General features: G+C 38.6%; 1 protein-coding gene across 1 annotated transcript in view; it reads right to left on the bottom strand.

Moving 5' to 3' along the window:
- RLF (RLF zinc finger) overlaps positions 1-23,189 on the bottom strand; it is a 95,527-nt gene that overhangs the window by 39,495 nt on the left and 32,843 nt on the right. The window contains exons 3-5 of the mRNA XM_004740683.3: positions 22,631-22,712; positions 18,566-18,698; positions 4,395-4,597 (exon numbers count right to left, since the gene is read on the bottom strand). Of these exons, the coding sequence (XP_004740740.1) occupies positions 4,395-4,597; positions 18,566-18,698; positions 22,631-22,712 (418 nt within the window). The remainder of the gene's footprint in view (positions 1-4,394; positions 4,598-18,565; positions 18,699-22,630; positions 22,713-23,189) is intronic.

Raw genomic sequence — 23,189 nt, 5'->3', positions numbered from 1 at the left:
AACTGAAAGCCACCCAAGCAACCCAATGTGTATTTATTTAAGAGAGAGAGAGTACATGTAAGCAGAGGAAAGGACTGAAGGGAGGGAGAGAGAATCTCAAGCAGACTCCATGCTGAGTACAGGGCTTGATGTGGGGCTTGATCCCATGACCCTGAGAGCATGACCTGAGCTGAAACCAAGAGCTGGATGCTCAACTGACTGAGCCACGAAATGACCCTCAAATCTAAGTTCTAATGCACTAGAGTCCAAAAGGACTTCCCTTCTCCCCACCCAAAAGGTCTTATTTTTCATAAGACCTCAACACGTATACTCTGCCATGGCAAGGTATGCTCTACTGGGCCCCTATAATGTACACATTCATTTCTCCACATTTACTATCACAGGCAGTTATCCCAAAACCATTCTTTCTACTTATCCAAACCCTATCATCATTTCAAGGTCCAACTAAAGGATTGATTTTTATAAAGGTTATATGCCAGTCTACAAAGATTCTACACTTCTCCTGAATTTAGGGGCAGTAGCATACAGCTTAGTATTTATTTCTAGAATTGTTTCTGGCATCCAAACTAGGTAATACATATTCTTCTGTTTTTGCCAATGTCTCATACAATGCTACAAACAAAGTAAGTTTTAAATAAACAAAGGCTGAGACATTAAAGGAAAAGCTGTACAGAATGAAGAGGATTCAATTCATGTCTAGTATTTTCACTTCTTCTGAATTCTTCTGGCATATATGAAGCGCTGGATATAACCATTACTGTAATTTAACCTGATTAAGTTTCCCAAACACAAAATATTGCAGCTGTTATTAGAGGTAAGCAGTCTCTTATCTCCTTACCCTTCCCAACAATGCAAATAAATAAATTAGCATACAGGTTGATAGATAGTCCCTCATGAATGCCTATTATGCTAAGTATTCTTCTCAAATGTAGAGATACAGCAGTGAACCAACCTATGTCCCCATCCTTACAGTTTTCAATCTAGTGGGAGGAAAGAGAAAAGTAGCAAATATGAAGTCTAGTGGAAGCAGTAATACAAACGCAAAGAAGAAACAGGCAGGTAAGAGAACAGAGAATGAAAGGGACCATTTTAGATGTATCGGTATTTATTTCTAGTAAGGACAACAGGTATTACTTGAAAAACAGTGCAGTGTAGGGGACAGCACACTATTTTAGATGGAACGGTGAGGATGGTCTCCCTGGTACGGCAACATTGCGGAGGAATGTGAATGATGTTAAAGGAACAAGCCATCCAAATGATCTTACAGAAGGGCATTCCAGGCAGAAGAAATGGCAATTATAAAGCTCCAAGGCAGGAATATGCTTGGTTTGTTTAAACAACAGCAAAGACAGGATGGCTAGAGAGCAGGGAGAATTAAGTTGTACAAGATACTGTCAGAGATATTTATAGGAGATATTTATAGAAGTAGCCAGAGGCCATCACACACTGAATAAAGGCTTCTGGATTTATTCTGAAGAAGATGGAAAGCTGCTATGTGGTTCTGATCAAGGGAATGACATGGCCCCACTTAAATTTTAAAGAGATTATTCTAGTTACTTTTGGGAAGATAAAATGTAGAGGGCAAGAGTGAAAACAAGAAGGCCAGTTCAGAGACTTGTGGATTCATCTTTGTATGCCTAAGATACCATTTGGCATATAAACCCTTAGGTATTTATCACCTAGGGTAATATTTATTCTGTATCTGTTATATAATATTAGTAATCATATACCAAACTCAGGTTTGAATCTCAGCTTACACTTTCATGTAAGCACAAACTTATTACTTGATCTGAGCCTCACTTTCCTCACTAATAGAGTTGTGAGAACTGAATGTGACAATCTAAAGCATTTAGCATAGTGCTTAACATACAGTAAGGACTCAAAAAAATGAAAGCCGGTTATTCACTCCCTGCCTACCTCCATTTCTTAACAGAGACTAGACAGCTACAGACTTCATTCAGAAGAAAGCTCATTAAAACAAAGCCCTAATATCAGGAAAATCAGGAGCTTAATTATGGACATGTGAAGTCTGATATGCTATTAGCCATGCCAGTAGAGACAGTGATTAGGCAGCTGGGTATGAGTCTGAATTCAGAGCAGAGGGCTAGGCTGGTGATTTCAGATTCTGACCATAGTTGGTCTTTAAATCCATGAGTCTAAAAGAGATCAGGGAGTATGTACGGAGTGATATGCACGGATATGCATGGAGATAACGGAGTATGTATAGGTAAAAACAGAGGACACACAAGGAGAGTATTAGAGTACTGCAACATTTACTCATCAGAAAGATAAGGAGGAAGAGCGAGGTAGAACTGAGAAAGACTAACCTATCAAGTGCATAGAAAACCACGAGAATGTGATATTCTAGAATCTACGTGAGAATACTGTTAAAAGTTTAAAAGACAAGTCCGACTAGGTAAGATGAATACTGAGAAATCATCATGAATACATGAAAAATCACCACCACTGCGATGTGGTGGACTGGCAGGGGTGAATGCTGTATTACAATGTGTTCAAGGAGAGGGGCACCTGGGTGGCTCAGCACAGAGTCTGCTTGAGATTGTCTCTCTCCCTCTGCTTCTCCCTATCTTGAGCTCTAAATAAAGAAAACCTTATAAAACAAATAATGTGTTCAAAGAGAAAAATGTTAGAACAGTAAACTCGGGGCACCTGGGTGGCTCAGTGGTTAAGCCTCTGCCTTCGGCTCAGGTCATGGTCTCAGGGTCCTGGGATCGAGCCCCACATCAGGCTCTCTGCTCAGCGGGGAGCCTGCCTCTCTGCCTACTTGTGATCTCTGTCTGTCAAATAAATAAATAAAATCTTTAAAAAAACCAAACAAACAGTAAACTCACACAATTTGTTCAAGAAATTATGCTGAAAGGCCAGGAGAAAAATCGAGTGGTCTCTGGAAGGGGAAGTGGAATCTTTTTAAAGATGAAAGAAAGAACAGCATAAATTCTGACAGGATGGTTTCAGCAATGGGGTATAATTGATGATGCAGTAGAGAAAAGAAGTACTGTAGCATTATTCTTGCGGAGGTGAGAGCAGATGGGATGTGATACTGAGGTCAAGGGGAGTGCCTTGTGTAGAAGAACAGATAGTTATCATTGGTAATGAAAGCAAAGGTGTGCATGCATAGATACAGGTACCGGAACGGAACAGATGTCATGGAAGCAGCTTATGGAAATTCTCTTTGAACTGCCTCAATTTCCTCAGAGAAATAGGGAGAAAGTTCATCAATGGAAAGTGCAATGGGGCAGAAAGCATTCCAGTATTGGTTTGAAGAAAAATGACAAAGTATGAAATAGTAATCTATGAAGTGGAAAGAGAACGGGCTTTAAAAAATTTAATGTGACTGACTGGTACAGCAAAGACATAGAGGCAGTAAAGATTTAGGGATAATCAGGATGCTGGTTAGTCAAATTAAGTACAATTAAGGGAGAAACCAGTAGAGAAAGTGAGGGACTGGTAATTTTGACTGACTATGGAAAAGCAGAGTAAGGAGGGAAGTGAGTACATGAGAAGGATGAGGGAGAGTGACACAGGTGAAGGATCAACAGATTTTTGGTCCTGGGGAAGGAGGGAGGTAGAAAGAGAGTTGCATTTGGAGTAGGAAATTATATATAAAACTGTAAGCTGAAATTGTCATTAAAGTTTAAGAATTACTATGTCATAAAGCCAGACCCTTGGGATTCTTACCTTTAATAAGAAAAGTTCAGTGTACAGGTAAAATGAGAATCCATGTATCAGATCTAAGAGAATTATAGGTAGATGATGGAACATAGCTAGGAATTCCTCATCTTTCTCCATATAATTTATCAAAAACTATTAGAGAAAGCAAATTCCAACTTTTTAAAAGACAATGATTCAGGTTAAAAAAATGCAATCTGACTGATAAAATAGGTTTTTAAAAAGACTCAACTGTTCTTATTTTCCATGGTAACCAGCTTATCCACTTAGTAATAGCTCAAAATGTATTCATGGGTTCTAAAGTCCTACACTTCTCTGCTTACACTTACATGTATGAAGTAACTTAAACTACAGCTAAGCGCCATTCTGTTTAGTTTATCTTTTGATGTAATAATTTCTACATTCCCCAAACACAGAGAAATCAATTTAAAAAAATAACTTTACATTTAAAGATTTCAAAGCAAATCACTGCCCAAACACATAAATACCCATCTGCATATTCTCTACTTTTCGAATCCACCTACAAAACAAACTTTATATTCCAACCGCTGAACAGTTATATGCAATTAAAAATGGCACTTTTCAGTAGTCAGAAAAGTGGTTTTCTGGTTTTCATCCTGCCCTTAGTAACTATGAACGACAAGAATTTGTCAAAATCTACTTAGTAACTGTGAACGACAAGAGTGCTTATTTGCTTTACTCACCTCCTTGATGGCATCTTCATTAGGGAGAATGGAACATAAGCATGTGATATAGGCTTGCTGAAAAGATGACACATTTGAAATTTCTTTAGATTCTGCACACAGTTTTGATAAAGCAGTGGCCTGAGGGATGCAGTTAGATTTCAACAAGTGTTTTATTCGCATCTGCAGAAAGGAAGGTCCTTCTTGTGCAATCAATTTATTGACTAGAAAAAAGGAAAAATAAAAATTTGGTAACATTACCTCATAACACATCAAGGTTAAGTTCAAAGTGATCAAAGTTTGACACCTTCTGTTGCTGGTTAGTTATATCAGCTGAGTAAAAGTTCAGCTGATATAACTTGGGAAATTTATTCTGATCTCAATACTCATCTAATAGAGCATAGAGCAAAATAAATTAAATTTGCTAATGATTCCCACCTTACTGAGTAGTTTTATTCTGAACACCAAAATTCTTAATAAAATTACTAACATTTTATCAAAATTAATTATTTGACTTTCTCCTCCCTCTCTTCTGATTAGGATATTAAGGAATACGGAAAGGATCTGTAAGCACAAGTGCAAGAAAAAGAAGTAACCCATGGAACATTAACAACTACCATGTGAACACTTTTATGAGGTACCAAGCTTTAGGCTGAATGTTTCTATGTACCTTTCATTTATTCTTCACACCACCACCAAGGCAAGTATTATTATCCCCACTTTAAGGTTAGGAAAATTAATATTCAGAGAAATGAGGTAACTTGCCAAGGATTCCAAAGCCAGTGGTGTTCTTTCCTCTAAACCAGGAATTTCTCAAAGTGTGTTCCACCGACCAAAAGACCTGAGAGATAGTCCTAGAAAAAAAAAGGATTCCTTGGTCAAATCTCTGAACAGTCCTGCAATAAAGAAAACTGTTCACTTTTATTTAACCCAATGTCTCCCAAACTGATTTGACCAGAGAACCCTTTTACACATATTATTAGTACAATGTAAAATATATGTTCCTGGTTCAGTACACACTTTGAAAAACGCTGCTCTGAGCGGTACTAAGAATTAGGCATCTGAGCACTGACTTTTACCGTGTTCAGACAATCCCTCAATTTATGAAAAGCAGATACTCAACAAGCATATGACATCATTACACACCATTATTTAAAGAATAGAGGTGAGAATATTATATGTCAAAGGCAAGTCAGGAACAAATTGATTTAGGTGTTTCATCTAAAATAGTGCTTCTCAAACTTGAAAGTGCCGTCTGAATAACCAGGGGTTATCTTGTTAAAATGCAGATTCCAATTCAGTAGGTCTGGAATGGGACCGGAGATTTTGCTTTTCTAACAAGCCTCTCAGATGATAACCATGCTGCCTTGCCCACAGGCCATATATGGAGTAGAAATCATTAATATTAATGATAAGCCACTGCAGGGAGAGCCACTGGCCCAGTCTTAGCTACATCAAAACTAACTGCACAGTTTTTTTTTTCAAAGTTTTATTTAAATTCTAACTAGTTGATCTTCGTCTCTTGAGCGTTGGCCCCCTTGCCTTCTTCTCTTTCACAGTTAAGTGTGGAATAATCGTTTATCTCTAGGTATAGGGACTGCTGACCATTCCCAGCATGTGGTGACCCCAACATGACCATCATGCAATGGACACCGTACGGACCCCACCCCCGGCCCCGAAAATGAAAAGTCTGTGCACAATAAGTTGGCATCGGGTTATGGCCGACTATGGGGAAATTTTAGGCTTAGGTATTTTTACAGAATTAAAAGTTCTCTAAGAACTCATGATACGGGGCAAAGCCTCTCTCGGACAGCAACAATACATGTTTTAAAGCAACTTTGAAAGGTTAACGGGGCTACTATAAATAAGAACAGCTCCTTAAGCTGAGCACGACCTCTGTAATGGAGGACCAACTCTGAGGTTTGTCAGGGGTTGTTACTAAACTGAAACCAAGGTTCCCTGACTGAGGAACGTTAGATTTAGAAGTATGGAAGAGAACTGGAAAGAATGTGAAACACTGCCATAAACAAGGTAAAAAGGTATACCTTGCTTCTCTTACTATCTGAGGTCTAGTCAGGTCCGCTCTGGTCCCTTTACATACTGAGGACAATTCAAACGTCTTTAAAGAAAAAGAAGGGGAACTACAACTCCTCCGGCTCCCCAAATTTGCCCTTTAACTTCTCAAGTTGGACACAACAAAGAGGAAGGACTCCCTCTTACCCCTGACTAGGAAATTCCACCACCTTGCCCCCTTTGCCCTCCACTTAGTCGATTCTTACTGGGGGCTCTATCTAGCAAGCAATACTTCATGGGACCATTTCCTAGGCTAGAAGTTGGCTGTAAAGATTACATGTGTTGCAATGTTACTTAGACCATAATGGACTATCTTTACTGTCCATCAATGTCCTCTACTAACTACTTAACCTATAAAATTGGACGATTTCCCCTTTGTAAAACTTCTAGTGTTTTCCATGGGTTAAAAACAGCAGGTTCTTCAAGGCAAGGTAAAATAAGGCATGACCTTCATGGCACAGTCTTTAGGTCCATACACCGGTACCCACGGTAGTCTAGCAGGGAGGAGGGCAGGCCTCCCTCTTATAGGGACCTGTATCAGTGGCAGTGGTCACAGGGATTTTGTTCTGGGGACACCTCGGGTTGGTCTGACACCAGGACCTCTGACATCCTGTGTGGGATGCTACCTGGGAGTCAGGTAGATTTTCTAGGTCATGAACCTTCTGTTCCTAAAGACTATCCTTTGGGGTGCCTTTTAACCCACTGGAAATGATTTGGATTGCCAAATTTAGGTAAGGACTGATCTGGGATCTATCAGTTAGATCTCTTCTAGGGCAAAGAGACCTAGGTTACCTAGGGTATTTTCATTGCTCTATACCAGCACTGTAACAGCCTCTTGCAGAACGTGTTTGCCTAGTAAACTCCCTCCTGACATACTGCATGATAATTACCTAAATCGGCCTCCTCTGAGTAAACCCACGTTACTGGAGGAAAACACAGGCTATCCCAGACAAAGGGGACTCCTGACTCCTCTCTGTTTTTAACAGATGTAGGTGCTTCTCCCTCACTTATTTCCCAAGTTAATGGCTATAACTGGAGCCAACTGTGGTTAGTCTACCTGAGGATGAGGACTCTAAGGCATATTCCCAAATAGCTGCTGAAACTCCCTTTCTTTTGGGGGAAATTCTCTGTCTTCTGTAGCCTGACATAGACCGTATATTCCCCCTTCTTGGCAGGAAAACATGGCACTTGTGCCTCTGTTGGAGCTGATGAGCTCTAGAACCAGGAATCCTTTCTTCTCTGCCTTCTGGCAGCGCTTTGCCTCTTTTGTTTCCCCCTCCCTTTTCTCTTTCTGCACCACCTTGGATGCAGCCTGTATAACTGGCTTCCAGACCATCCTTGGTGCCTCAAGCACCATGGCTCCAAGATTCTCCGTTCACTATCAAGGAGCAAGAAGAGCGCCCCCTGGACCTAACACCACTTACTCTAGAATTTACCGTGTCTCAGGTAAAAACTGACAATAGGGAATATCCAGATGGAACATAATTCAGTATTTAAAGTTAAGTTAAAATAGTTAAGTTAAAGTTGTCAGTTTAATTAAGATAGACACGTATTTAAAGTTACCAGCGCTGAATATGAAACATCTATTCCACCAAAATCTACTGAAGGCCAAATAAGTTTGTTTTCTCCGCTGCAATTTTTAACAAAAACGTAACTTAAAATGATGGTTAATTGCCTGTCCCAAAGTTTTCATGGATAATTGTTAAAATAGCTTTCAAAGTCTTTAGTAACCTGAAATTTTAAAGTTTTGCTAGGATGGCAAATGGGATTAAATTCACTGGACATCTAGGTTTTGTCCAAATAGGATAAGGTCCTAAATCATTGATTACTGGACATAGGTTTCTGCTTTTCACTACTTACTAAGAAGATAACTTTGTCCTAGGTAAGATTGGTTGTTTGGAAAGAGATGGTTTGGGACAAAATGTGAATGCAAAAGGAAGTTGTAGAAAGTCTGTGAAGGAAAAATTTTTGGAAAGGAATTTTAGGTGTGGTCAGGACAGACTAAGATTAAAATAAAGGGATTTTGTGATTAGATTGGTATAAGACTGAAAATCTGCTATCTCCATAAAAATACAGTTTCTATGTTTTGCCTTTATTAAGTCTTTGACGATCTGTAATCCCATTTAGGCATGCCCTTTAAAACTTACCAAGTTTTTAACAAACTTCCCCAAGATTTAAATCATGAACAAAGTCTTCTTGACTGATTAGGCTTGTTTGGTATGTTACCTTCTGGTATGAGGTCATCAACACTCAATATTCTGGCTACTGAATTGTTTCATGTGTTACAGAAATAAACTGAGTTTCCTTGTCAACAGCATCATAAAGAATTCTCATATCAGATCATTAACAATGTCCGTTTCTGGGTTTTCACCATTTATAATTGTTCTTATTCTCTTACAAAATGAGCTTCGTCTTTAAGGAAATTCATATAAAGGACTTAGGACAAATACAGGTATTTGATATCTTTAAAACGTAAAAACTGAAATGGGTAAAAACTTCCAGAACTAACCGAAGATGCATTCAAATTAAGCAAGAATTAGTAACATGGGACTAAATGAACTGAGAGATTATTACAGTTTTGTGACTCTTATTTAAATCATTGCTGACTCTCCTAATGTTTACTCTTCTAGGATTAAAGAAACTTTCTCTTAAGATATCAATGATTTGGGGTGCCTGAGTGGCTCAGTCATTAAGGTCCTGGGATCCAGGCCTGCATCGGGCTCCCTGATCAGCAGAAAGCCTGCTTCTCTCTCTCCCACTCCCCCGTGCTTGTGTTTCCTCTCTCACTGTGTTTCTCTCTCCATCAAATAAATAAAATCTTAAAAAAAACAAAAAGTCATCAATGATTTACAGAAATGTGATAAAATATTCATTTGTAAACAAAAGCATTTATGTAAAGCAGTATTTGGGGACCCTCAGTATTCCATCTGACATACTGAGTATGATGATTATGTGAACAACAAGCTGCTCCATCAGTTAGCAGGAGTTCTTAGAGTTGACAATATGCCTAAGGGGAGAAGTCCATTCATAGAGAGAGGACAATTTCTTTTTTTTTTTTTTTTTAAGATTTTATTTATTTGACAGAGAGAGCTCACAAGTAGACGGAGAGGCAGGCAGAGAGAGAGAGAGAAGAGAGAGGGAAGCAGGCCCCCTGCTGAGCAGAGAGCCCAATGCAGGACTCGATCCCAGGACCCTGAGATCATGACCTAAGCTGAAGGCAGCGGCTTAACCCACTGAGCCACCCAGGCGCCCCCACAGATAGAGGACAATTTCTTATGGACCCTCTAGTACAATGCTCTTTGTGCATACTGAGCTTGGGAATGAATCCCTGATCAGGGCAATCATCAAGGCTCTTTCGCCTCTATTAAGCAGGGCCTCCCAGAATCCTTTATTGAATTCACCAATAAATTACAGCAAATTATTGGGAGACAAATCAGTCATAATCAGGCTATTATTCAGAGGCACATTCTACCCTTAAGTGCACGATACAAAACACAAAGGGAGAGATATGGATCCTAAAGCACAATTACAGAAAGCACTGCTTATTCTAGATCTTTTTAATTTAAATTCTAATTTTGAAACTCCAGCTAAAGAAAAACATTTTAAACCTTACTCCCCACCAAAAATGCCAGCCCAAGTACTCTGGAAGGACCCAAACATGGGCATTTGGCAGGGACCAGTAGAACTCATAACCATAAGCCTCATATGTGGGCAAGGTTATCCATGCTAGAAATGTTTAGCATTTCTAGCCTGGCACAGCCAGAATCCAGGCCCTCAAAAGAGTCACCTGAATCTAGAAGCAAAACAGCTGGCTATCAGGTGCCTCCCCTGTACCCACAAGGCCAAATTCATGACCTGGGGAGACCTTAAGATAATGACCCAGAAAGCTGAGGAGATTCTACAACAGACTAGTAAACCCTCTATTCCTGAAGACATATTCTTGGCTATGGTATCTGTACTTAACACCAGTTCTACCATGGTATGTATTCTTGTCTTTCTGCTGCCATCTAGGTGCTCCATGTCCTTTTATGGACCTGCAAATCTCCCTCTGGAAACCTGTTACTTGGGCAGATACCCCTTTTCCTATTTTTTTTAAAAAAGATTTTATTTATTTATTTGACAGAAAGAGATCACAAGTAGGCAGAGGGCTAGGCAGAAAGAGAGGAAGAGAAGCAGGCTCCCTGCTGAGCGGCGAGCCTGATGTGAGGCTTGATCCCAGGACCCTGGGATCATGACCTGAGCAGAAGGCAGAGGCTTTAACCCACTGAGCCATCCAGGCACTCCCCCCTCACCCCCGCCTTTCCTATTTTCAACCATGCCACTATCCCTGTTAATCTTACCGAGAGGTTGGGAAGAATCCAAATCCATTAGCTTTCTGAATGAGGCATTATCTGACATCAGCAGACCCAAGTGCTTCTTAGGTCTACTCATTGCGGCTTTATCGTAGCTAACTCAATTATTACTCCCACTAGCCTGTAAGTTGCCTTTCTTCCTCACTCGGTTCAGACTGATGCCTTTGTGGATCAGCTGGCTATTAATACTACAAGAGAATTTCAACTCAACAAACTATCGATCAAAAATATTAGGACATCTTCAACCAATGGGAGCTGCTATTGATTATCAATAATAATAATAATAATTATCAAACAAGAAGTCTTAGCCTATTGGCAAGGCCTCTTATGTGACTCAGCTCAAAAATCCATCTGTGTTATCCCCATGTCCCAGAACCAGACCATACATGATTGGGAACAGATAAAGAAGCAAATGCATGGATTAACTTCTGACGTTCAGTAGCTAAAGGATCAAATCCTCACCACATTGATGGTGGTAGGAAATCGTAAGCTTCATAGAGAAGCTCAGTGATCTAACAATCCGGAGTGGCTTAACCTACCCACATGTTTCTCATGGGGATTCTTTGCTATTGTAATAATAATTACTATTTTTCTTCTCATCATAGTCTGCAAAACTAGAATAAATGCCCTATCCACCATCAGAGATGTGAAGCATATGTACACAGAGCAATGTCTCAAGAACTACTTGCTGCCACTTTAAAGAAACAAAAAGGGGGAGATGTGGGGATTAATGTAGAACATGAAATCAGCCATTAACACCTGGCTTGCTAAAACACAGAGCCCCTGAGGGTAGAGAAGGTTTTGGAAAAGGGTTTAGGCCTTTGGAATGCCAAGAGTACTACCTGTCCCCCGCCCCACCCCCAAGCTTTCTTAGCCCAGAACAGCCACTCTGTGACCTAAGAAGAGATGTATACATTGTCCCTTAGGCTATGTTTAGCAGAACTCAAAGAACACAAAGATTAGCATTTCATATCTTTCCCATAAAGGGATCTTCTTAATTCCTATAAGACCCCTTGCCACACATCATGTGCTTGAGAAACAGTGATAAGGATTTGTGATTTTGTGTGCCTAGAGGCTCAGTTATTAGGCAGCTGCCTTCAGCTCCGTGGTGGTTCCAGGGTCCTTGGATCAAGCCCCCCACCAGGCTCCTTGCTCAGCAGGAAGCCTGCTTCTTCTTCTACCTCTCCCCTGTCAAATGAATAAACAAAATCTTAAAAAAGAAAAAAAAAAAAAAAAAAAGGATTTGGGACTATCCTGAAGGACCAACCAATAAAAGCAGGAGTAAAGAAGCGCAAAGGGTCTTCATCTCTGAGCGTTGACCCCTTGCCTATCCTCTTTCACAGCAATAAACAAAAATTCTAGTTAGTTTATATACAATGCAATTATTGGTTTCAAGAGAATTCAGTGGTTCATCAATTACATGCAACACCCAGTGTTCATCACAATGCCCTCCTTAAAACCCATCACCTATCTAGCCCACCCCTGACCCACATCCCTCCATCAACCCTCATTTTGTTCTCCACTGCTAAGTCTCATGGTTTGTTTCCCTCCTCCCTGCCCCAGATTTGTATATTTTATTTCTTTCTTAATTCCACATATGAATGAAATCATATTGTATGTCTCTGACTTATTTTGTTTAGCATAATACACTCTAGCTCTATCCAAGTTGTTGCAAATGGCAAGATGTCAATCTTTTCGACGGCTGAGTAACATTCTATTGTGTATATACATACACACCACATCTTCTTTATCCATTCATCAGTCAGTGGATAACCACTGTCTTTCCATAGTTTGGCTATTGTTTATAGTATTAAACATTCTTTCCAGAAACAGGTAATACCATATATGCACATGACACAAAATTCAAAAGGCACAAAAAAGGTGTACAATAAAAGTTGTCTCCTTTCTGTCCTAACTCCAGTACTCTAGTCTCCCTCCCCAATTTCTTGTGTATCATTCCAGAAATAGAATTCTGAGTACAGAGGACCTATTTCTTTTCCCACTAAAATATATCACATAGTTCCTTCTATATAGATAGGTGGAAGGCTCCCACTTCCTGTGGTACTTCAAAAAGGTCTAGATTCTAGAGCTCCAACTCTGCAGATTTTGATTTAGCAGGTGAAGCCTAGACCTGGGGTGGCAGGAGGGGGAGAGGGAGGAAAAAAAGGAGAGAGAGGGAGAGTAGGGGAGGGACAGAGAGAGAGAGGGAGACTGTATGTGTTGGTTTTAAATTCCATAGATGCTCTAATATGTAGTCAAGGTCAAAAAGTAATGGAAAACAGATCACTTCCACTTGGATTTTTCCATTTTAGTCCCACAGGCACTAAATTGAACTCAAAATCCTATCTCCCACTCAAACGGCTCCTCATTCCTCACTTCTATTTTCAGTAATGGTATTCTCTCAACCATACAGAAATGAAATTTTGGCATGATCCTTCCTTACCAACTCTGTCCCTCAATTATTATTACATTCTCATTGTATCCTAGCAATTCTTTTTTAAAGTCTCCAATCTATTTCTCCCATATATTGCCTGCCACATCTGCCAACCCAATATCCTGTTCTGCTTACTGCTGTTAATCTGTCCTACTAATATACTATTCTGCCTAACTTCAGATTCTGCTGTTTATCTGCTGTTTATATGTTGTACGCATATTTACAAATCCTACCATGAATACAGGCATGTTATCTATACAAGCTACCCTCGTCTATAAATCTTCACAGCATTTTACTTCTTTCACCATACTTACTCTTCTCTTTAAGTACAGGAAGAAAGGATTATAGTGTAAAGAAGTTAGTATTTCAGGTTCTGGAATCATCAATGTGAAGCTGAATCATGACTCTGGCACATACAAAGTGGTGAGACCCTTGGACAAATTAACTGACCTCTCTGAGCCTCAAGAGGAACAAATCATAAATGAAATACCAGTAATGCAGATAAGATACTTAGCACCGGGCCAGCAAAGGGTAAACGCGCGACACCAGCTGCTATTATGTTTCCGTCATCTCCCTTCTTATACCATGAGCAATTTGTAAACAAATACCGTGTCTCGTTAACTTTTGTATTCCCCATCACACTAAGCATGATTACATTTTTAGAGGAGTTTAATAAAACCATGTATTTAGCAACTGAGTGGTTATCAGTCTTCAGTCATAAACTTTTAATATCTCCTCACCTGGGTTCAAATTCTGCCCTCCAATTTTAACTACGTGGTCTTGGGCATGTGTAATCCCTTACCTGGTTTATGGACTAAAGAGATATGGAAAGCATTAACATGGTGCTTACCACATAACACTCTAAACTGTGGCTATTATTTCTATGAAACAAAACTACTTTACTTAATATACTACAACCAATTACACCACTGTAACAACTTTTAACACAAAAACCAATCTTACATTTTAATTATTTTTTTTTAAGATTTTATTCATTTATTTGACAGAGACAGAGATCACAAGTAGGCAGAGAGGCAGGCAGAGAGGCAGGCAGAGAGAGAGGGGGAAGCAGGCTCCCCGGTGAACAGAGAGCCCAATGCAGGGCTCGATCCCAGGATCCTGAGATCAAGACCCAAGCTGAAGGCAGAGGTTTTAACCCACTGAGCCACCCAGGTGCACCTTACGCTATATTTTTTTAAGACTTATTTATTTATTTATTTATTTGAGACTACACATGGGGGGAAGGGCAGAGGAAGAGAGAGTCTCAAGCAGACTCCACACCGAGCATAAAGCCCAGCACTGGGCTTGAGCTCATGACCCTGAGATCACAATCTGAGCTGAAGCCAAGAGTCAGTTGCTTAACCAGCTATGCCACCAGGCTCCCCTAATCTTGCGTTTTAAAATTCAAATTATACATCTTAACTTTGTTTTTCATTTATTTTTTTGAAAGGTTTTATTTTAGAGAGAGAGAAAGAAACAGCACAAGCGGAAGCAGCAGAAAATGAGGGAGAGAAAATCTCATACTCCCCACTGAGCAGGAAGCCTGATAACCCTGGGATCACAATCCGAGCAAAAACCAAGAGTAAGACACTTACCTGACTATGTTACCCAGGCGTCCATTAACTTTGTTTTTATTTTTATTTTTTTAAGATTTTATATATTTATTTGACAGAGAGAGATCACAAGTAGGCAGAGAGGGAGACAGAGAGAGAAAGGAGGAAGCAGGCATCCTGCAGAGCAGAGAGCCCGATGCGGGGCTTGATCCCAGGACCCTGAGATCATGACCTGAGCCAAAAGCAGAGGCTTAACCCACTGAGCCACCCAGGCAGCCCTTAACTTTGTTTTTAAAAAGGAAATTCAACTATACATTTCTATATTTAAAATGAAAATAAAGTATACACCAACAAGTATCCTTTCTGTATTTTTGTCATTTTAGTACAAAATAAATTTTTAGAATTTTCATTTATTTATTTGAGAGAGAGAGTACAAGCAGGAGGGAGAGAGAAAAGCCCAAGCAGACTCCCCGCTGAGTACAGAACCCTATGTGGGGCTCAACCCAACCCCAAGATCACATTCTAAGCCAAAATCAACAGTCGGATACTCAACCAACTGTGCCACCCAGACACGGCTAGTACAAAATAATTTTTTTTTTTTTAAAGATTTTATTTATTTATCAGAGAGAGACGGGGGAGAGAGCGAGCACAGGCAGACAGAATGGCAGGCAGAGGCAGAGGGAGAAGCAGGCTCCCTGCCGAGCACGGAGCCCGATGTGGGACTTGATCCCAGGACGCTGGGATCATGACCTGAGCCGAAGGCAGCTGCTTAACCAACTGAGCCACCCAGGCGTCCCACAAAATAATTTTTAATCATATATCCCTTCTTCCATCTAGATTCAACAATTGAACTGTTTTGCAATCTTTCCTTGGTTTTTCTTTTCCTGAGCCATTTAAAAATAAATTGTAAACATCGTGACAGTTTACCTTGTATATACTTCAACACGTAAAAAATGGTTAACATTTAAGGTCATTAAAAACAGCCTTTTTCTTTTTTTTCTTTTAAGATTTTATTTATTTGAGAGGGAGAGAGAGAGAGAGAATGAAAGGAGAGAGGTCAGCGGGAGAAGAAGACTCCCTGCTAAGCAGGGAGCCCGATGTGGCACTCCATCTCGGGACTCCAGGATCATGACCTGAGCCGAAGGCAGTCTTCTTTTTTAACAGGAAAGCCCATTTTTGTTTTTACTGGAGGCTCAAGCGGCACATGACAATTCATAAAATGGCTTCAGAGGTCAGGGGTAGAGGGGGTCACAAAAAATAAACTAGGGTGGGGAAGAAAGGAAATGGTGTAGGAGCTGGTTCCTTGTCAGCTTGATTTAGGGAAAGGAATCTGAGCAAGGATGAAACCCTTCCTTTAACTCTTAGTAGGGGAGAGAGAGAGAAAAAAATAAAGACTGTAGCTCTGGCTCTGAGCCTCAAGGAAAAAGGGGAAAAGCCATTGTTTTGATGTCATAAGATATGGGAAAGTAGGGGAAGGAGGGTGCCAGGTAGGGTAGAAGTCAACTGGAAATACTAGCAGATACCAGATGGTAGCTCTGGGTGTCCTTTGAGTTGGGAGTTGGAATCACTCCATTATGGTGGTGGGGGTCCCCACTGTTCACAGTGGGCTGAGGTCTCCTGGTCAGTGGGCCGCCTGGATCTAGGAAGCTGTTGCCATCACTGCTGCGAGGAGGGACAGTTCCGTGAGCTGACGCTCAGAATGGGAACCATCAGTGTAGCCTTAGGTGGGCTTGGTCTCACCATCCCACCTTCTGTGGGAGGCCACTGGGGATGGAAAGATCTTTAGTACTTGGGCTAAAATCTAGGTGGGAGAACCCATTATTTCTCTGCTGACTGTTCCAGGTAGAAGAACCAACAACTGGTATTTATTACATTCTTTCAGTAATATGCTGTTTTTTTAGGGGATGGGGAGGACACAAAATTCAAGAATTCAAAGCAAGATAAATAAAAATATTTTATTTGTTTATTTCAGAGAGGGAGGCGGGGAGTGAGAGAGGGAGAGAGAGAATGCGGGGGGGGGGGGAGGGGAGGAGAGAGAATCTCAAGCAGACTCCACTCTGAGCATGGAGCCCAATGCAGGGCTCGATCCCACCACTGTAAGATCACAATCTGAGCCAAAACCAAGAGCTGGACCCTTAACCTGCTGCGCCACCCAGGCACCACAGGGAAAAAAAATTTTTTTTTTTAATCCAAAATAAATAAATAAATAAACAAAATAAGCAAAAGCATTTATTGAGTTCCTTGGAGGCTAAAAAATGTGTACTTTTATTGAACAGAGGACAATTAATGAGATGACGGTTACTGCTTTCTAGTTTGAAATGAATGTTAATACCTGGGCTACAAGAGCAATGAAGCCATAAAAGAATCTTCCTCATCTCCTGACCTAAAATTAGGGTAAGAGCCAAATGAGAAAGCAGGAAGACTATATAGGTTGCCCACCACTTATATGCTGTTCACAGAATAATTGCTTAGATATGCAGGTGTTCTGTACCCATTCAGAGTCTTAAGATAGTGGGTACTTAATCTTTATTGAATAGAGAGGAGACAAGACGTTAGGAGAGCAGTGCTTCTCCCTATTTTCTTGATTTTTTTCTGTATGAAAAGAAATTAAGTACTGTTAATTTTTGAGACAGGGTGATCTATTTGATTAGCACATCAAGAGAATATTTAATAAAGTGGGGACATTTAATAACCACTCCACCCTTCTTCCTCTTGGGCTTAGGCCTGACTATACCTTGAGTAAGCGTTCTTCTAGGCCTTAGTCAAGCCTCATCTGGACTGGGATCTTCCTAATTCTGGGATTATTCTGAAACTACTTGGTTCTGTCCTCTAAGCAACTTTTATTAATTAGAAAAGTGGTATTTTAGCCTCCATCTGCCTGTATCTACAAAGGGATGAGATTTATGGGGAAACCTCAACAGAAAACAGTAAAACCAACCTTTTTCTACTTAACAGCTTTCTCTTATTCTTTTTTCCCCTAATGAGCGGCAGAATTAGCAGAGAAAAAGAACCAAGAGAAAACTCTGAGAACTCCCATCGCCAATCTTCTCACTAAAATAGCATGTGTATAGTAGGTTGTCAAACTTGATAAATGAGTAAGTTAACTGGGATATTCAAATGGTCTGTTTAAGACCTAAATTAAAGACATACCAGAAGTATAAAAACTCTTCTGAACTTCATTTTTGTTACAGAAACATACTTAACAAAATGTGATCCTTTTAATTTTCTACTAACTTAAAGCAAATGAAATCACAATTGGTGGTATCAAATGAGGTAATTTTTTGTGCTTAACATGCAAATACCAATTCAAATCCACAAATCATCTGTTCTTAAACTAATGATTCTGCAAATAAAAATTTTCATTCTTTGCATTTCTCTACAAAATGCTAAATTCCAATATTTCATAGGTTTAAAATAAAAAAGCAATTTTTCTTCATGGTTCTTAGCTATAGTAACCAGTGAAGAACATATGAGCAAAGCTCTACCATATACCAAAGACTAGAAACAGATTATTCATTTGTATCTCAGAAAATTTATATGAACACTGTTACTCAATGAAACATTTTAAAGTAAGTACAAGGAATATTTAAAACACTACCTAAAACAAGAATATTTAAGCAAAACATTAAATGCTAACGGTTAGTTTTTACTACTCAAAGGAGAACAGACTGGATATAGACACATAGGTGATAAGTCACAAAATTCTAACCCATTAATGAATTATAATACTCTTAGATCTATATCTTCTTTCAATATAGTCAGTAAAGTTTTAAGGCTTACCTTCTTCTGTTTCTACTGGCTGCTGAGACAGAATTTTAAGAAGAACTGGGTTTTTCCACACCCCTTCCTTGGTAACATGAACCAGTATTTGTAGGTTATTATTCCCAAATTCCAATAATGCATCATGTGACTCCTAAAACAAAAACAGCATATCCAGAAAATAGGCTAATAAGCAATGTGAAAAACAGTTTTGCCTTTTCAATGTATCTGAACATCTACAAAAGGAACTACTATCTTGCATTTCCTAAAAAGAAATAAGCAGGAAAAAAAACTCCTCAAAGCTTTGTGAATTCTATTACTATTTTCTTTAAAAAAAAAAAAAGAAAGAAAGAAAGAAACTAGAATGTATTCACTAAATTAAAGGGCACCTTTAAAATGTTTTCCTAAATTCTCCTTAGGTAAAATTATGACAATTGAATTTACAACCTCACATTACTAAATTATTTTAAGGCCACTGTACAGCTTTCTTTTAAAGGATTCTACAGTACTCACAAAGGCAATTCCTTCTAATAGAAGTATTACTTAATGAGGCCAAGTGATGTATTTTTTCAATGTTTAAATTCTTCTATCAAATGACATTTTAAATGAAAAGTGGCTCTATCTAAAGTCATGGAAAGCCTAGGTTATTAGCTCATTCAATCTCCTCAGAAAACAAATATAATTACCAATAGTTTGTTCTTCAAAATATTTATGTACACAAAGTGTCAAGAGAAAGGGATCAGAAATTTAACTTGACATAAATTATTAAGTTTATGTCTCCACTGTCCTCTATTACTAGTGAGGATTGCTGATTGTTCCCATATTCTAAAATTTTAATTTTTTTTTCTCATTTTAGAATGCTGAAATTCTCATGAAACATTAAGCTTCCATTTATAGCAATATTCTTTGGAAAATATAAGTTAATGATGTTCACAGACCAAAGAATATAATCTTATATTCACTTAAGTGAAATATAAAAAAATAAAATTCATTTTTTCCCATAATTTTAGTGTCAAAATTGTAGGTTTTTAACACATGCACTCCCAATATGCTGTTACCTTCTCAAGAGAAAGGTTTTAAAATTTAGAACTGACACAGAAAGTGTTATTTCCAATTAACAGTTTACTAAAAGCAGTATTCAACCAATGTTGCAATTTTTCCTTTAAGGGCTTGAACTCTCTTCAGGCTTCTTTCTCCTTAACTTAAGATAACAAGCATTTATTCTACAATGAAAATGAGGATTCTATGTAAAAATTTCAGAATTTGCAGTGTCTGATTACCTTATATGTAAATTATATGTAATATTTAATAGACCCATATCATCACACTTTGGCAGGAAATAATACCATCCACAATGATACACAGAAACTAAAATGAAAGACCAGAGTCTGGGTTAAAAATAAAAACAGCTTTCTGTTTTTCATCTGTTCAAAATACAGTGTATTCTGCATAAGAATGATGTGTATAATTCTTTGTTACCAACAAGTATATATTACAGCAAAGTTACTTTTTAAAAATTTTTTATTTTTATTTTTTTTAAAGATTTTATTTATTTATTTGACAGAGAGAGATTACAAGTAGGCAGAGAGGCAGGCAGAGAGAGAGAGAGGAGGAAGCAGACTCCCCACCGAGCAGAGAGCCCGATGCAGGACTCGATCCCAGGACCCTGAGATCATGACCTGAGCCGAAGGCAGCGGCTTAACCCACTGAGCCACCCAGGCGCCCCAGCAAAGTTACTTTTAAAGGGTAATATTAAAATCTTTTAAAACTATGGTAGAATTTTAAGAATCATTTTAAAACTTAAATTTGTTTCTTTTTTTTTTTTTTTAAGATTTTATTTATTTATTTGACAGAGATCACAAGTAGGCAGAGAGGCAGGCAGAGAGAGGGAGGGGGGAAGCAGGCTCCCCACTGAGCAGAGAGCCCGATGCGGGGCTCGATCCCAGGACCCCGAGATCATGACCTGAGCCGAAGGCAGAGGCTTTAACCCACTGAGCCACCCAGGCGCCCCAAATTTGTTTCTTTTTTAAGGTAAAAAATATACAAGTCCACATCCTGAAATCTGTAATAAAGAAATACTAGCTCAAGAAGTTTAACTTAGTACTATTTACAATAAATTACAGAGATCTGGCCAAATAACTTATGGTGCAACCACGTAACAGAAGTGCAGGCAATCATCAAATAAGGGAGAACTACAGATACAAACTTAGACATACATCCATGATAAAATTAGGTTTAAAAAAGTTGCAAAAAATAGGACCTCGTTTTTGTTTATTAGAAAATCCATATCCATAGGCAAAAGATCTGGAGGGTTACATAAACTGAACATAGTGAATGAGAGTGTTCTGTCTGCAGCCTGCTCTGATAAAACTATTCTCTTACCAAAACTTTCCTCAAAACTATCTGCTGCCTTGTTCATTTATCACTAAAATAAGAAAACTGCAGGGCTTTTACCTTTTAGATTTCAACAGGGACCATGTCTTAGATTTATCTGTACCTCTACTGAAATTCATTTTATTCAACACATATTCAAAAATACATCCTATCTGATAAACAGTGGAAAAAGTTACACAGGTAGAGAGAAAAGGCAAGTATTTTATGTAGGCATATGATCTAAGAAAGTAATAAAGAAATAAGACAGTATTCTCTCTGCAAAGAATACTATTATAAGTAAACAGTAACAACCCAAACAAGAATAGTAAGATTTGCCCTTCTAGACCTTTGTATGCCAGGACAAAACTACTAGCAGGCCTCAAAACACAGTGTGACAAGGTGATTTTACCAGCTGTATGAGTATGTGAGGAATTAGGATCACATTATAGGGATTAAAATAGGCCAAGGACAGGACCAAAAAAAAAAATCCTCTTTTCCCCAAAACAAAAAGATTAACATTATTATCATTTCATTTTGGGTTATATATCCCAAAGGAAAGAAATGTCCAGATAATGAAGTATGTATGTTAATATACAAATCTTTACTTGTGCCTATATCAAACAGGTACAGACTACTAGAGTTTGTGTCCCAAGAAGTAGCTGGCAAAAAGCAAGCTCTGGGTATAAATCCTTTGGGCAAGCTAATTAATATTCTCTATGCCTGTCTCCCTGTTTGTAAATGGAGATTCAAATGATCCCTACATTATAAGGTTTGTAATTTGATTACAAGACACAAAACACATAAAAGAAAGCAGTGTTTAGGGGCGCCTGGGTGGCTCAGTGGGTTAAGCCGCTGCCTTCGGCTCAGGTCATGATCTCAGGGTCCTGGGATCGAGTCCCACATCGGGCTCTCTGCTCGGCAGGGAGCCTGCTTCCTTCTCTCTCTCTCTGCCTGCCTCTCAGTGTACTTGTAATTTCTCTCTGTCAAATAAATAAATAAAATCTTTAAAAAAAAAAAAAAAAAAAAAAAAAGAAAGCAGTGTTTAGTATACAGTGATAACGAATGACAGCTATTACTATTGTGTGTATTTTTTAGAACAGTTTTTCTGTCTCTATCAATGACATGCAAATTTGCCTCCTGTAGTATTTTCCTCCTATCCAATTCTACCCTCCATAACTTGCTGCTTTCTGATGTACTTACCTATTAAGGAAGCTGATAATCAAGCCAATATGAGAGCCAATGTAGCTCTTCTGTAAGTAAAATGCATGAATAGAATCTATGATGACTATTTTGGTTGTCTGAGGGACTCATTATGCTAGACACAATCTCTGAAGTGTTAGGGGAAAATTACTAGATAAGTGTATTCAGAATGATCCAAATACTGTTACCTTATAACTACATACAATTTTATATTTATAATAGCTTTATTCTGTCTAAAAACTTTGCTTTTGTTTTCAAACTTTGTTTCTGAGTAATGAAAACTTGTGTTCATTCCTAAGCTATACAAAGGCTAACAAAACCAAATGAAAGACAAAAACAATTTTTAACACATCCCTTCATTTGGAAGACCTCTTTCTCAAAATTTCATGAACTGAATACCAATATACAATGTACTTGTTTTTCTTCAAAATTTTCCATTTGAGTTTGCTGGGAGAAATTAAGTAGGTGTCTTGGATATCTTAACAAAGACTTTTTCAGCCCAAATCAACTCACCTGTAGAGACTGAAGGAAGAGTACCCAGACTTCACATGGCAGTTCACTTTCAGACACTGAAAGCAGTAATTCAAAACAACTCCTATAATGTAAAATAATGAAGTCAGTATATAAATGTGGCTATACACATGTCAAATACAGTATGATAATGATATTGTATATGTTTCACATTTTTTTGAAATATGCTTCTTACTCTTTAAAATTTTCTTCAACGTAGTTATATTGGCTTTTCAACTTTAAAAAAGAGAAAAGAAGAAAAGCCAGGAGGCATTATAAGGACACTGTGGCTTTAAAACATTTGGAAAATAATATATTCCCTCTAGAAATCATATTCCAAGCAGTTTTATTTAGTTTATTAGGATGTAAGAGGGTACTCAAATAGGAACCATTCTGATTCCAGAAGACAAAAACAGGAGCTCATGCTACTGTCAATTCAGCTGATAAGGAGATAAATATATGTAACTATCATGTGTGTAGGCTCTTGTCACTTGCAAAGGAACAGAAAGATTGGCAAGATCATTTCTCTACTTATAACATATCAAGACCACCCAGACTAGAA

Source organism: Mustela putorius, unplaced genomic scaffold, assembly GCF_011764305.1.
Source record: "Mustela putorius furo isolate JIRA1106 unplaced genomic scaffold, ASM1176430v1.1 tig00003853_pilon_pilon_pilon, whole genome shotgun sequence".
Taxonomy (NCBI): Eukaryota; Metazoa; Chordata; class Mammalia; order Carnivora; family Mustelidae; genus Mustela; species Mustela putorius.
The sequence above is the reverse complement of the archived record's forward strand: the minus strand, read 5'-3'. Positions and strand labels throughout refer to the sequence as shown.